Here is a 16,514-nt window from a genome sequence, read left to right as displayed (position 1 = left end):
GGGGGGGGAAGCCTATTTGCATTTTAAAACTCTGAGAAGATAATGCTGCTCTCTGAAGTGCTTAAACCAAAGTGGCATAAATTCTGAGGTGAGTGTTGGAAGCAGGAGACATCTCAGTTTAAGATGATGAATCACAGTTATGCCCAAGAGTAATGTTAAATACATTTGCCCAGTTGAATGCAACACGAAGGTTCGGCTGGCAGCCACTTATTTTTTGCATAAAACTACTGCACCAATGTGTTTATATAACTAAGCACTAAAAATTATTATCTGAAGTCCACAGAAGAGGGAAGGAGATTTAAAAGTACCTGTTATCACCCAGTAGTCTCTAGTTGACTCTGAGACATCGAGGTTTGGATACTCCAAAGCTTTAAAATAAAAATTGAAATTATGTCATAATATTTCAATATCCTACACTTTATTTGTCCCAAAACTATTTGGTTAACCAGTCACTGATAAATAAAATCGAACTATGGCCCAGAAGGAAATCTAGATGTACAGTTTTCAGGATTACAACATCTCTTCTGTGTGAAAAAGGACATCAAGTGTAAACAGTACAGGCGCTGCTGTACAAAGTAGAACATGTATCTTCTGTTGCCAAAATATTGGCTGATACATCATCTGGGGCAAAGCCAAAGATTGCCCATTACTAAAAATGACATGTAATATGCATGTGTCTATGTTATATACATTTCTGCTGCTTTCACTCTATGAATAATCCCTGGGGAAACAAGATTACATTCTCTGGTGATTCTGTGACTTAATACTTACTTAACCCAGACCACCATTTTAACCTAAAATAATATTAAAATAAACCAGGATCAGATTTCACCAGGGTGCAGCTCCACATGAATTACAAACGAGACTAACAAAACTGTGAACACACCTTAGACTGTGGTACTCACTGAGCACCATTTAAAGTATTACTGCCATATGTGTTTACACCTGCGAGAAACTGATGTTTGCTGTTTTGATGCCTTTTGCTAGCTTTTCCATCTCCAAAGTGAATTAGCAGCACATTGAACTTTACAGCCTAATTCATTATACAGCTCAGCATTTTTTCCAATAGATTTATGCAATGCGGAAAGCATTAACACTTGGAACTTAATTCAGAAAATATCCCTGCCTTGCATGTTGATACACTGTCATTGAGTTACCTTGATTTTTAAACTCCAAAGTGGCTTGAAATAGTAAACACTGTAAAGCATCTGATTACAGACAGTAACTGCTTTTGAGGAGGGATTTCATGGCGTGTCCTGAGCTGTGCATTTCCATGACAGACTGCAAAGGCTCTGGAGGAGCCACAGGAGTCTACTGGGGAATAATGTGCTCTGAAAAAAGCATCAGTGTTTGAAACAAATGCACTGCCACATGAATAAGCATCAAACACTTTTCAAAGTAAACATTTTCACAAGACACGCTACCAGTCTGAAGCCATAAATACTACACGCGCATTAAGTTCATGAGTTTGCAGTATACCTGCTGCACTGGGAATAAAACCAAGAACTTCAACATGAAATATAAGCTATTAGTTGTTAAAGGAGCACTAGCTAAAGACTTTATCGGGTCAGTTCATCATGTGCAGGGATCAGTAGAGAACTGCAATACCACATGAGACTCTCACTGTGTGACAAATGTCTTCCACAGCTCCCGACTACCAAGTATACGCCTGTATTGCAAGAAGAGGCATAATCGTCTTCCTGTGCAACAGGCCTATTTTGGAGGCCAAAAGCTTGAACTGAACACAGCCACTATTAAAAAAAAAACCACTTTCTTGGGCTTTCTCCTTGTGCTGTTGGATGCCCTGTGAAGACAAGTCCTGCCCATGGGGCACTCTTAGAATCATAGAATCGTCTAGGTTGGAAGGGACCTTAAAAATCATCTAGTCCAACCATCAACCTAACTCTGACAAATAAATAAATAAGAAATAAGCAACAACAACAAAAAACCAAAACAAACAAACAAACAAACAACAACACTACACTAAACCATATTCTCGAGGACCATGTCAAGCTGTCTTTTGAACACCTCCAGGGATGGTGCCTCAACCACCTCCCTGGGCAGCCTATTCCAACGCTGGATAACCCTTTCTGTGAAGTAATGTTTCCTAATATCCAATCTAAACCTCCCCTGGCACAACTTGAGGCCATTTCCCCTTTCCTATCTCCTGTGACGTGGGAGACGAGGCCGACCCCCGCTTCTCTACACACCACTTCAGGTAGTTATAGAGCGCGATAAGGTCTCCCCTCAGCCTCCTCTTCTTCAGACTAAACAACCCCAGCTCCCTCAGCATCTCCTCATAAGACTTACTCTCCAGACCCCTCACCAGTTTTGTGGCCCTTCTCTGGACCCGCTTCAGCACCTCAATGTCTTTTTTTGTGGTAAAGGGCCCAAAACTGGACACAGTACTCGAGGTGAGGCCTCACCAGTGCCGAGTACAGGGGGACGATCACCTCTCGGGCCCTACTCACCACACTGTTCCTGATACAGGCCAGGATACCATTGGCCTTCTTGGCCACCTGGGCACACTGCTGGGCTCATGTTCAGCCGACAGTCGACCAACACCCCCAGGTCCTTTTCTGTCAGGCAGCTCCAGCCACTCTGCCCCCAGCCTGTAGCGCTGCCTGGGGTTGTTGTGACCCAAGTGCAGGACCCGGCACTTGGCCTTATTGAAACTCATCCTGTTGGTCTCGGCCCATCCAGCCAGCCTGTCCAGATCCCTCTGCAAAGCCTCTCTACCCTCCAGCAGGTCAACACTGCCACCCAGCTTGGTTTTGCCTGCAAACTTGCTGAGGGTGCACTCGATCCCCTCGTCCAGGTCATTGATAAAGATATTAAAAAGAACATGTCCCAGTACCGAGCCCTGTGGGACACCACTCGTGACCGGCCGCCAACTGGATTTAACTCCATTCACCACCACTCTCTAGGCCCAGACCTTGTGACAGGCTCACCCACCAGCCACGAACAGGAAGGAGCCTGTCTCATGAATGGTCTACATCCTTTTCTAGGTCCTCAAGCACACCCTGTGTCCAAGAGATGGATGCCTTCCATCCACCTCCCCCTGCCTGTGGAAAGGCCTGGTGAAAACACAAGTCTGTCCTGAGACATCTCTCATCCTGTGATGGAAAGTTTGATTCAAAAGTGCGCCAACAAACTGCAAGAACTCATCTTTTGGGATTTTAACGTACTTGTTTGCAAATATCCAATTTAGATAGGTAATGCCTCAAGAAAAATATATCCTCCTTTTTCTAGGATTTGCACAGTCACTAGAGTTAGTTGTGATTCCCAAATGCCTTGCACCAGAGAGGAACCACTTACCCAGAGAGCATATTGTGCAAGTAACTGATGAGGAATTGCACAAGATAATTACTCTGCTGTTGGGCTGTTTGCAAATAAAATGGACCGACAAAAAAGGTAATTTGCGTTTTCCCCAGTGCTCTCTCCACCAGCCTGGTTATGCTTTTTCTTAGAATCAGAAAATGAACAGGCACCTTAATAATTTTGCCCAAAGCTATGAATCCAGTCAGTTCAATGTTCTGATCATAAAGACATATTTGGCCTCTATCCTTATGTGCCCGATTATTTCAATACTTGCAAAATGAGAAATTGCAAACTACTCTATCTCTGGTTTAGCCTTTGCGGTGAGTTTGATAGCAACCAGAAGCTTAACCAGATTTTTACTGGTATTTGAGCACAGTATTTCAAATTTAACAAGCATCTCGGGAAGATTTACAGACAGTGAGATCATGAAACCTGCCCTTCCTTATCCAGAGTCGATCACCATGTGCTGACATACCCAGCATGTCCCTGTCTCCTCTCGCTTCCAGTGAACACTCATCTCCTCCAGCGAACGGATAACCCGGCTCTACAGTGACCTTAATTTCACATGCCATGTTTAACAAGCAGATTAAACAGAAATCCACGTAATCAAATGTCTTGTCCCTTTATTCATTTTAGAGAAATTAGCATGCAGAGTCAGAGAGCGTATCTGCCACACAGGCTGCCCAGACACACAACTGTCTCCCGCTCTCCGTAGCTCTGACTCTTCACAACAACTGAAAAGCCAGCAAATTATTGGTGCTAAAGTGCTTAGACCACATTCTAAACTGAGGATGAAGTTCAGCAAATACACCACCAACTTTTTAATCGAGGAAGCATAGATAGAGCTCACCCCCTATCAAAACACCCACTGAAAGCCACCCAGCCCTGCCACTGGAGCAAGCATCGGGGCTGAGTATTCACTGCAGTCAAGGGCTGTGCTGAAGATGAACTTCATGTGCTGCGCTAAGTTTTCCTGAAATGGAGATTTAAGGAAATACTGTGGTTTGTTTTTATATAAAACTACAATTTTATTTTGTTTGTAACCTGGCACAGGCAATTTTTATTAGTGTCAGCATATATATGTTTTTCTTAAACAGTAAACACTGAACCCAGAAAAACCCCACACCTGATTCCCCACTTTTTTTTTTTTTTTTTTTTAAAGAATCAAAAGTTTAAAAAGCAGTCATTGAAAACATCTACAGTTAGTGAGCTTGACGACAAAGCTTATGGTGGTTTCAAAGCGAAAGCCCAACACTTGCTAATCTTAAGGAGCTGTGTGTTGGGAAGCACATACTTACATTCTGCAATGGTGAGAGGCGGGTAGGTTAGATAGAAACCCACCAGCTCAGCTGACAGCTGATTGAGAAGGTTGCTGGAAATAGTGCCATTTAGAGTTGTGCTTTGATTGTTCACTACATAAAACAGAGTGACAGCTTGGGAGACATTGGAGGTGTTCAAAATCTGAAACAGAGGTAAAGAAATAATTTGCATCTGTGTTTCAGCTTAGTTGAAAAAAAAAATAATAAACCCCCTCCTCCCCCAAAAAAACAACCACACAACCAAAAAAACAAACAAAAAAATCCCAAAACCAGTGCAAACAAACTGGGAAGAAGTTAACTTGAACAATGCATTAGATATAGCTCACTTAAAATGATTGTGTAAACCAGTTTGTGATACTTTAATTCCTACTTTAGCACATGCAGAGTTACTTGAGGACAGCAGCAGGCAGAAAAGGTACAGTGAGGACTGAAAATGTTTTTCCCTCGTTTTTACAAGGAAATGTAAGATGAGGCAAAGTATGCTTACCAGAAAAAAATCGTTAATTACTTCATGCAGAGCAATTAGGCCTGTATGTTTTGCTCTCTTTGCTGCCTTCCTAGTGCAGCTATCTAGACCTATACCTTCTCCATATGAAATAAAGAGAGACACCGCGTCTCTTCGGTTCCTAGTGTCATAAAATTGCCAGCACTGCTCCCCACTTTAGCTCTATGCCAGCCTCTTCCTAAGCCCAAAACTGATGGCTACATTAAAGGACCAATTCTATTTAGTGAGTACTGGATCAGATCTTCAAACATCAGCTTTATGCAGGAAGCAGAGAGGTGAAGGAAGGACAAGACTGGGAAAAAATATGTTTTCTCAGAACACTCATGATCTAGGACAAGAGAGATGTTTTTTGGCTACTGGTACTGTAGGTAGGGCCAACAGCATTCAGCATCCATGAATAGTATTTAAATAGCCCATTTTTATGATTTGGACCACTAAGTAAAAACATAAAACACAGTATAATAAAAGCATCAGAAGAGTTTGAGGTCAAGGCAAAGGTCTGCCTAGCCGACATCCTCTTGCAAATGGCCTGGAGAAGATGGTTAGAGAATAGCAGAGGATAAGAGGAGAGGGCTCTTTTCCACTGTGTAAGGTTAGCCCACAGCTATGGTCTGAGCCATAAATCATATACTTGGGTTTAAAAAACAATTGATGACTTTTTATTCTATAGGTTTGCCCAATCGCTTTTTGTGACTTCCATACTTTTTTCCGGTTACATTCGGCCATCCTCAAGGCCTTATTACCTGCTGTGTGAAAGGATTCTTCTTTTTATTTAAACCTGAGTAGTTCTGCTATGAGAAACTCCAAATGATCAGTCTTGATTCACTGCACCATTTGTGGTTGGAGAACCACAGCCGATTTAATTTCTCCTTGCATGGAAGTTTTTTCATGCCGTTTAGAGCCATCTTGCTGCCCTTCCCTCTACTCTTGTAATGCATTAAGATCTTGTCTGAATCAGCTCCATCTGCTTCAGAACTACCTCTCAGTTTATAACTAGTCTAAAACCCTCCTACTATTTTCTGTTGCGCTGATTTAGTCCTTTGCATGGTACTGAAATAATTTCAGAAAAAATCATCCTGAAGATCACACCCTTGAGTCTCTTACTTCCTAGTTTATATCTTGCCTCCAAAACCTCCATCCTATCGCTTCCTAAGCTGCAAATACCCACAAAACCCACAACTACTATCTTCTTCTAGGGCTCTTTATAAAATTGCCTGGGTGCTTTGTGAGATCTACCACTTCTGAAGCAATCAAATTAGCCAACATGAAGCTCCCCTCAGCATCACAGGCCCAGCTACTGAAAAGCTTGATAATCCCTTTACCTACTGCAGTAGGTCAGCTCTTGGCATGCGCTTTTTTGCCTCTCTGAGCTCCTTCAGTTTGAACACAAGCTCACAAGAGACAGTACCAAAGTAGCTACACAGAGGTCTGATGACCAGTTTTCTCCTTCTGATAAGCTACATGCAAACTATTCTGAAGAGTAAAAATCCATGCACAGAGTTTTATCATAAGTCAAATACAAAGCATTATATCACCCAGAGGATAATTTCTTTATTCCTGATGTAGGGCACCGCAGAAGGGTGTTGGCCCACTATACATATAAAGGTCTGCAAAAATCATGCCCTTAATAGCAAATTTGGGCCTGTGAGTATGGAAATGGAATGCACACAAAAAAGAAAGAAATATATTCCATCAGCTTAGATCTTACAGACAGCTACAAACATTATCTTTATACCTGAATAGGTATAAACTGACAACTAACATGTCAGAATAACATATTCAGTAAAATAAAATAAAATTTGGAATAATATCTTTATATATCTATTTTTATTTGAATTTCACTTAAATTATTTGACTGCAAACATTATAATTCTAATTCATGAAAATAACAGTAACTGTCTTCTATAAATCATGCATTTATAAGTTTTCCTGCAATAAATAAAACAATCTTATTTCAGATGAAAACATAAACTTACTTCCATAGTGCCTATCAAAGACATTTGCATATGCAAGCATACGCACGACATTATGTTGAAATGCAAGCATACACATAGGAAGGAATAACCCAGAGAGTTTGACAACAGTCACTGGCAAAGCACACAGTGGTGTACCTGAACGGTTAAGTTGTTGCTGGTGTTTAAGACCTTTCTTTCAGCATCCTGAAATGCTCTCTGTAACCGTTGCTCCATGGTCTGAACAAATTTGCATGACTGGATATTGTCCGTTTGACCCACAAACTGCAGCTCTGGAAAAGGAACAATGTGTTTGTATGTGGACAAAATGTTCTTGGTTGCATAACTCCTGTCACGCCTGACAGCAAGATGACCAATTTAAAAATTAAGCAGGTGAAAATAATGCCACATAGGATCAGTTTATATCATTCAAGCACTGCACTAAACTAGCCTTAATTAAGACATAACATAAGAGTTAAATTGCATTATTAGAGCTGATACTCTCCACAAACAAATGGTTATTGTTTCTGCAATGATATATAAGATGATAAGACCAGTTCATTGTACTTACTCAGAGCCAGGCAATAAGTGAAATCATTCTAAAATGCAAGTTATACTCTTAAATCTTGGAGGTCGTTGGCTTTTGCAAGGCATAATCAGTCATGATACTGATTTTCATTCTGTTTATGCTGGGAAAATTGTACTTAACTGGCTAATTGCAATAATAAACATGTAAACCACACATAAGAAATCTTTTTACAATTGAATCCATTATTTCACAGCATTCTCTGCCCTCTCATAGCTTATACTGTTCTGCTGCACTGCAACTGCTCTGAATCAATGCCTGCCCCAGTACGGAGCAGTTAAGCAATGACCCTGGGTTAAACTGCTAGAGACTAAGTCAAATCCAATGGGCCCGGCCAGAACAATGTGTATCTCTCGTATAGTCATGTTTCTCAGCTGATTGTCCTCAAAAGGAACACACAGGCTGCAGCACAACCCATCAATTAAAGTCTGTTTTAATCAAGCACCAAGCCTTAGTTGAGGATATTGGCGTGACTCGTCCCTAACGCGATGCCACTTCGTTTCGCAGCAGTGCCACCAGAGGTGACAGCAGAGCAGGATGCACACACCAGCTGTCCTGCTCGTGCCAGGAACATCAACACGTCTGCCCCTCTACTCTGCACTCGTGAGACCCCACCTGGAATACTGTGTCCAGCTGTGGAGTCCTCAACACAGAAAGGACATGGACCAGCTGGAATAGGTGCAGCGGAGGGCCACGGAGATGATCCGAGGGATGGAGCACCTCTCCTATGAAGACAGGCTGAGGGAGCTGGGATTGTTCAGCCTGGAGAAGAGAAGGCTCTGGGGAGACCTTATAGCAGCCTTTCAATATCTGAAGGGTGCCTATAGAAGAGCTGGGGAGGGACTCTTTGCCAGGAAGGGTAATGATAGGACAAGGGGAAACGGTTTTAAATTGGAAGAAAAAAAAGATTCAGATTAGATATCAGAAAGAAATTTTTTACTATGAGGGTGGTGAGACACTGGAACAGGTTGCCCAGGGAAGTTGTGGATGCCCCATCCCTGGAAGTGTTCAAGGCCAGGCTGGATGGGGCCTTGAACAACCTGCTCTGGTGGGAAGTGTCCCTGCCCATGGCAGGGGGGTTGGAACTCGATGATCTTTGAGGTCCCTTCCAACCCAAACCATTCTATGATTCTATGATTCTAAACCAAAGCAGAGCTTGGCCAGCTGCTATGCCAGACAGCTAGGGCTCGGGTAGGACAGCAAAGACCAAAGCAGAGCTTGGCCAGCTGCTATGCCGGACAGCTGGGGTTCAGGCAGGACAGCAAAGGGACGAGGAGCATCATCCCCGTGCACTGAGCCATCAACACAGTCACAACGCTGGCAGGACCTCGCTCACCTGTTTTCAGCTGGAAGTGGTAGGCAGGAAGGGGCTTCCACGGCAAGGCCAGGGCCACCACAGACTGGAGATGTGGGACGTGCTGTTTTATATCCGCTGTGGCGTTGCTAATCCCGTAGGCAAGAAGCCTTTCAATTACAGCCGATGGCATAAAAACCATCCTGCCCCGCGTAACGTAGTAACCAATTGTTAGGTTACTGGATTGCTCGAGGATTTCAACCTAAAACACACAGGGAAACATTTATTATTTCATTTGCAGTTCAACTGCTGTTTGATGGGACTTCTCATCCTGAGTATGGCTCCCCTGTGGAGTTTTTACCCTGTAATCCCCAATAAGCCCTACAGGATCAGTTAGTGTCACATCAGACACAGTATTAGCAGAACTGCTCAGAGAGCTTTAGACCCAGCCCATGCAGCACTTGCTCCAAACAGAAGCAGTGCAGTATTGCTACCACAGCTCACCTACCTCTAATTCAGACTGAGGCTTCATTCGTGTCTAGATACTGGGATGTTCTACCCATGAATATAAAAATATAGAGAATCCAGAGAACATCCAGCTCCCACTTCATACCTGAAGTTCCCTGCCTTTGCACATGTGTCTGTCATTGCAGGTTTGGAGACAGATTTTTGAAAGACAAAAGTTTGCAATATTTGATTCTTCAACCACAACTCTACTCCATACTATTTTTCCCATACTGTCCCAGATAGTTAAGCTATCACCTATATAAGTAGAAATGACAAACCACAAAAAGGAACACACTGTGAGCCAAAGCATGAGTTAAGTTTTATGTCAAAACTCTGTATTTTGCAAAAAGCTTAAGCCCTGAAGCTGATCCTCCACACAAAGTTTTAGCTGGTTTCCTTGGTTAGAAAAAGGCAGCTTCTCTCAGGTTTACAAGAAGGTGGGAGAAAAAAGTCTCACAGTTTTAATTGCTGCTTCTAAGAGTCAGGAATACACAATTCCCAAACCAACTAACGTCATCTGAACTTGCAGCAACAGAGCATGGGGACAAAAATCAACCTCATGCCCTCTTATTTCGAGGAAAAATTTTTTACTTTCCCAATGGCTTGTTGAGTATCACTCCTAACAGCCTTGGAACTCAGCACAAACCCCTGCCTAAGTGCACGGACACCTGCGTTGCAGAGAAGAGTGCCCCAGTGATCCACCTGTGTCTGCTCTTACACGCAGCAATGCAGAGGTTCGTGCAATTTAGCTCAACATGTCTCCCTCATTTATTTTCAATAAAACCTGCTTTTCCCCTGCTCAGGATTTTTGTCCCTGTGGAATTGCACTTGTCAGGTACTGGGTTTTCAAACCAGGGAGCAGACTGACAGCAGTGACACCCCATTTACCAGCCCCGCTCTTGCAATAGATCCAGGTTGGGCACAGCTGCACTCAGCTGACCGTGAACCAGCGTCATTCCTGAGCTGCAGGGGGAGGAGGAAACTGCTGTCAGTAGTCATTTCCCAGAACGTACCAAAAAGAAAGTTGCGTTTCACCCTTCTACTTAATCAGACAAAATGGCAAAAGCTTTGGAGTGGTCCTTATATTTTCAGAGCCAAGAGTGGGTACCACCTATGCCTGCTGTCCATAGGAAAAGCTCGGTGCTCCCCTCCAAGAGGCTTCCTGCATCTGGAAACACCACTGGCGCTGCAGCCTGCTGAGATTCTCTTGACTGGAGAGCTGTTTTGGTGAGATCATGCAGGCAAGCCAAGCATGCTTACCTGAGCACTGACATTTTGGTTGAAAGCTTGTCTCAGCACTTGGTTGAGTCCTTTTCTCACACTCTCCTTGAAGGCATTACTGATCAGCATCCTCCTTGTGTTCAGAAACAGAACTGTGGAACAACAAAAGCCACATGTTGGTTTGAGACATGCTACTGTTCACTTTTTTAAATTATTTCATGTTGTGCTAGCTGGGTGGAGGTCATCAAAGCAGCTAGGATTTGCAGCAGCTCCAATGGGAACAAGAGCTGCAAAGGCTCAGCAGTATCCCCGAGTTCCCTATTCATCCCATGGCAATAGTCCATTGTTTCCAGAGTGAGATCTAACAAATGCAAGTTCTTTAGCACCAAGAAGTCTTTCCCCTGCTGCCTTTTTTTTGAGGGAGGCACGATGCCACTCGATTGCCTGCAGACAGACTGGTGCAGCATTCCCAGGGGACTGAGCTGGGGCTGCACAGGATGTGTGCTTCATTCCTTCACCTCCAGAGTTAAAGAAACAAAGAAATATGTTACTCCCCTGCTGCAATAATTTTTTGGGAAGTGTCTGTACACTTTCTTTATTAACATTATCACTAGTTTTTTCTTTTTCTCTTATAATTCGCAGAAAGATTTTTATAGCTGCGCTTAGTAGTTTCAATGATATACTGATACAAGCTACTTCTCTCTTTAGAGATAGTTGTTGTACTCATACTACTGAGCCACCAAGCACACATTCGGTCCAAAAGCTGCTTATTTCATTGTTCCCAGTATCATTCAGTTCTATACAAGGTCATAAACCCTTTTATGTAGCTATTCCAAGATACACACATCTGGTGCTGCACTGTGCTACCATAAGGAGTCCATATGCAGCCTGGGCAAGACACGTCTCCAGACCCCTTTAGTCCAGAGTTCTTACAGATAAGGAAAAGCTGACAATAAAAACAAAACAAAAAACCCAAACCAAAACAAATAAACAGCAAGCGCCAGAAGTGGTACTGTTTACTCAGCTCAAAATTCTACTATTCTGAAGCACACAAGTCTAAATACTAAACATTATTTTCGCATGAATCTTTGAATCTTTAATGATAGAATTAAGTGTTCATGTAAAAACAGAATTAGGTATTCATTTGTAAACAGGGCTAAAGAGGCAGGTTACTGCACTGTCTTCTTCAGCGACACAGACTCCTTCCTACAAAGCAGAGACCAAACCATCATGTCATACCGGGTAGTCACTCCACAAAGGTGGTTCTGCTAGATCCCTGCAGTGACCCACTGAACTTAAAGGGTACCTGATATCACTACTTCACTTGACACATTCCTTGTAAAATCCAAGCTACCAATAAAGGCAATGCCACTCCTCTCTAGCAACTCTGCTTTGATCTGTCTAGTTTGTCAATGCAGCAGCCTCACCCCCAGATTAATCACTAATGCCCCCGACTCGAGTGCTCTTCGACACTTGAGTGTATTTCCCACTCATCACCAGTTGCCCCTCATAGACAAGAGAGGTCCTTTCAGCAAATCCAGTGGCCCCACGTACCTGTTTTAACCATAAGGTTGCTGGAGAGCCGGCAATCCAGGGGAGGAGCTGCTGTCATGTTAGCGAAAGCGGCTGCTGCCGTGGTTTCAGGAGGAGCAGAGATGTTTTCCACGGGAGTAGGGGGAAGCCTAGTTGTTTTCGCTGATGCTGTAATAGATGTCAAAGCTGCTGTAATTGTCAGTGGATATGGGGTTGACGTTTTGGTGATTTCTGAGCTTGGGAACTTCTGGGTGTCTGTTACTGTTGTTTCTATCTGCCTTGGTACGTGTGCTGTGGGTGCGAGTGTGAAAGCGGTGACCGTGCTGCTTTTAGGGGTTATGAACATAGCTGTCACCTCCGCAGGCAATGCAGTTGTGTTTCTTGTTGCAAAAGGAAAATCTGTATGTGTTCCTACTAAGCTTAGATCTGATGTCAATTTTGTGGCAGTGTTATTTTTTGTTAATGTCAGTACTGGTGTGCTTAAAGCCATCACAGATGGCAAAGGTGTGTTTTCAGTGCCTAGAGAAAGGAAGGAAGAAGCTGGCACTGGTGAAGCTGGAGATGATTTTCTTGTTAGTGGTTTTGCTTCTGAAGTTCCTACTGTAGGTATTGCACCAGAAGATACTCCAGATAACACTGTAATGACAGAATGGGTAAAGTTGGTTGTTGACAAAAAAGGAGAAGTTAGTGGTGTTGGTGATGCATGGACAGAAGTTATGATGACTGACTGCAGAGCACTGGTGGTAGGGGTTTGCAATGGGATGCCCTTAGTAGCTTTAGTGGATATATTACTGGGAACTAGACTATGTCTTGTAGCACTTTTGTCCCACTCCTCCACACTAAACGTAGCTGGATTTTTATCATCTATAACCAAATAACCAGAGGACTCTAACTGGTTATCTGCAAATTCTGGCAAGTTTCCAGACCCAATGTCTTCTTCTGTAATAAAACTATGCAAGAGAGTTGAGCTAGAAAGGTTGGTTACAGGAGAGGGGAACTTGGTAGACAGTATGTTGTGGATGGCACCGTTTTTGTGGATGGCACTGTTTGCATTGCTGGTCGAAACAGCCTGGTTGCCAGTGAGCTGAAAAGCCAACATCGGTGCTGTGCCTAAGGTTTTTGTCAGTAAAGTAATCTTTCCAGCATTTGTTGTTTGCGATTCTAGAGAGATGGGGAAAGCACCTGTATCATTAACAGAAGGCACATGTAAATGGAGAGGTGCTTCATAGTGTATACTGGTATCAATGTCTCCAACAGTAAAGAAATTAGCAATGTTTTCAGCTGTGCTTCCATGCTTTTTTTGCACGGGGTCAGGCACTGTCAAAGTGGTGGCAAGGGATGAATACTGAACAGGAGATGTTTTCAATGCAAACTTATCTACATCAAATTCTGGAAAACTATTTGATTTCACTCCAGCAAAGGGTGAATCTGAAATGTTTTGACTAGCGTTTGCATACGTATAGTTTGCTGAAGGGTTGGAGAAGAGTGGCTGCTTATTTGTATTCATTGTCTTTTGCAGACCTGAAACTACTGAATATGGTGCATGGTACTCAGTTTTCAACTCGGAAGTACTTGGAGGAACTTCTCTTACTGTCGTTTCTACTGAAGTTTTAACCGAAGGAACACTAGTGCCAGCCGAGGACAGCAACGCTGTATTGGTCCACACAGAAACTGAAGTCACGACTTCAGGAGAGCTGACAGGATCTAAATTGCTTTCAGAGCCTGCACTCAAAATCCCAGAAAAGCTGGAGCTGTGGCTGTCCATCACCGTTGTCAAGGAAACTGCTGGAGGCACAACAGAGGCGAGATGCTTTCTATCACCTGAACGAGAAGTTTGACCAAAGGGAAAATGACTTAAAGATCTTGGAGGTGAATATTCTGTGTGTGGGGTCACAACAGTTGGTAGTCTCATATTTCTGTCTCTATTTTCAGTTATGGCTGGACTTTCTGCAGCACCAGGTGGGACACGTGCGGTCACAAAAATACCAGTAGCAGAAGCATTTGCAATAGCAGGTTCCGGTTTTGAAAGGCCTGCAGTGGAAGTAATTAACAGCATTGCAGCTAGATCAGGACTAGTCATGCCTGTTGCCAAAACAGTGCTTAATATCTTTGATCCTTCGGGGTGTTTACTTGTTAGGGTATCTGGAGAAACTTCGGAAAGCTGAGATCCATAAGACAGGACACTATTAGCATTAAAGTTTGTGGGCATCTTTGCTGTCATCCCTCTTGTGAAAGGCTGTTGAGCTGTTCTTGCCCTGGGAAAGCCATCAGAAGTTGGGAAAGTACGTGGAGAAGCAGTTGGCAATGGCATGCCATTTGCCTGGTAAGCTTCATCAGTCAGATCTTCTGCAAAAGTCTGATTCAGAGTCACCACCGAGTACTGTGAGGAAACAGTCAAAGGGGTTTGCAAAGTATCCTCATCGGCTGCTGTTGCACTGGGACTGTCTGTGTGTGCTCCCATAGTGAAGGTGTCATTTGTCTCAGTTAGCAAGGGAGACTTTGCACTTGTTGTGGACTGTGTTGCATTTCTAAAGAGAAAATCAGTTTCACTTCTAAATGCTCCTACTGGCAGCACTGCATTGGGAGCGTGCTTTGCATCTGGAATAAGTGATTTTGGCAATGAGAGGGAAGACGTGCTCTCTGTTGAGCTCAACACCTCAGCCAGGCTCTCGGAAGCTGATGACATGAGAGGTGCACTGGGAGAGCCTGTAGTGCAATTAGTCAGTGCTGTGGAGGACTGAGGATGACTCATTTGGGGTATTAGATGTGAAGTTCCCAGCGGATGGAAGACTGATGTAGAAACCTCTGCTTTATCCTGAAAAACTGGTGATGACAGAGGAGTGACATCACTGTTTCGGTCAGTCAACAGCTGACTGCTTTGTTTCACTCCAGTAGAAGAGACATTATACATGCTCTCATACGGAGACTGTGAGAGGCTTCTGGAAGTTACTGGCAGGGAAGACTGGTATGTTTCTGACACAGTGTATACAGACAAAAAAGAGGTCTTTTCTGAAGGAGACCCTTTTCCCACTTTTTCTGTAAAGTGCACTGTTGTCGATCCAAAGAGACTGAAAGGCACAGTACCTGTAAACAACTCAGGACTCTTTCTGTGATTCACCACACCAGAAGGTACTACAGTGACCATGCTTAGAGGACTATTTCTGCTTTCACTAACCTTTGAGCTGGCTGAATCTGTGCTGAAGAAACCTTCAGGATCTGCAGACAAAGGCACTTTGATGGGCAGTGTAGCTGGTTTAGAAAAGTTAATGGTATGAGGTGACTGAATTACCAATGAGGAGAATGATGGTGATGGAACAGCAGCAAGCATGTCTGATCCTGATGTGCTCTGTTTTGAAATGGAGGGTGTTTCTAATGGTATTGGCTGAAATGGCACAGCTGTGCTCAAATGTGTCACTGATGGTGTAGTGGACAGTGTGGCAAACATACCAAGTTGAGGCAAACCTGATACAGCAGCTGTTTCATCTGCATCTTGAGATGATGACCTCAGAGGCGACTCAGCTGAAACTTCAGCGGGTTCCTGGGATGCACTGTTTCCACTGCCTTGATAAAGAGTGGGCGACAGATGAGTTTGATCCGAGGTTCTAGTACGTGTGCCAGTCAGTGTTGTTTTTATCATCTGAAGCAAGTTTGCATTCTCCAAAGTCTGTCCCATAGAAATATCAGCTATTGAGGAAGTCTTCGTTTCTGTGGAAGGCCGTGTTGGTGATAGTATAGATCTCCAATTAGGAAAAGATCCTGTAGAAGCAGCAAGGTTGATCTGCTGATGACCGATACCTGTAAAATAATAAGTAAAATGAGTATATTCTTCCCCAAAAGGAAGAATTGTTGACTTTTGCAACAAATCGCAACATGAAATGCATTATGTTTAGTAAAATTAGTCAACTTTTTTTTTTTTTGTATTCAAAGGGCATAAAAATTCAGAAAAAAATTGAAAAACCCACCACTACAAAAAACAGTAAAAGGTACGAGACAGATTATAAACCCCTCAAATTTCTCATCTAACAGAAGAAAAAGGAAAGCTTCTTAGACTGTACTATTTTAAAACAGGATTTTTAACTAGGATTGTTCAACATACTAAAAGACACCTTCTTAAGCTTGGGACAATTCTCGAGGTCAGCCACTCTGTGTCAAAATATTATGTGAAAAGATGGATTTAGAAGCAATGAATAAAAGAAATAGATTTTGACAACCAAGCTTCACTGACTTGGCATGCAGTCTGACATGGGAATAGAGTCAGCATTGGCTGGGTTCCTGT

The 16,514-nt window shown here is 43.1% G+C and overlaps 1 protein-coding gene across 1 annotated transcript in view; it reads right to left on the bottom strand.

The window, feature by feature from the left end:
• Positions 1 to 16,514, bottom strand: part of KIAA1549L (KIAA1549-like ortholog) — a 144,976-nt gene that overhangs the window by 68,211 nt on the left and 60,251 nt on the right. Inside the window, exons 2-8 of the mRNA XM_014949275.1 lie at positions 15,701 to 16,033; positions 12,260 to 12,874; positions 10,745 to 10,857; positions 9,020 to 9,239; positions 7,257 to 7,390; positions 4,620 to 4,782; positions 309 to 368 (exon numbers count right to left, since the gene is read on the bottom strand). Coding sequence (XP_014804761.1) covers positions 309 to 368; positions 4,620 to 4,782; positions 7,257 to 7,390; positions 9,020 to 9,239; positions 10,745 to 10,857; positions 12,260 to 12,874; positions 15,701 to 15,911 — 1,516 coding nt within the window. The 5' untranslated portion in view covers positions 15,912 to 16,033. The remainder of the gene's footprint in view (positions 1 to 308; positions 369 to 4,619; positions 4,783 to 7,256; positions 7,391 to 9,019; positions 9,240 to 10,744; positions 10,858 to 12,259; positions 12,875 to 15,700; positions 16,034 to 16,514) is intronic.

The sequence above is a fragment of the Calidris pugnax genome, unplaced genomic scaffold (assembly GCF_001431845.1).
Source record: "Calidris pugnax isolate Ruff unplaced genomic scaffold, ASM143184v1 scaffold177, whole genome shotgun sequence".
NCBI lineage: Eukaryota > Metazoa > Chordata > Aves > Charadriiformes > Scolopacidae > Calidris > Calidris pugnax.
This window is presented reverse-complemented; position numbering and strand designations above follow the sequence as displayed.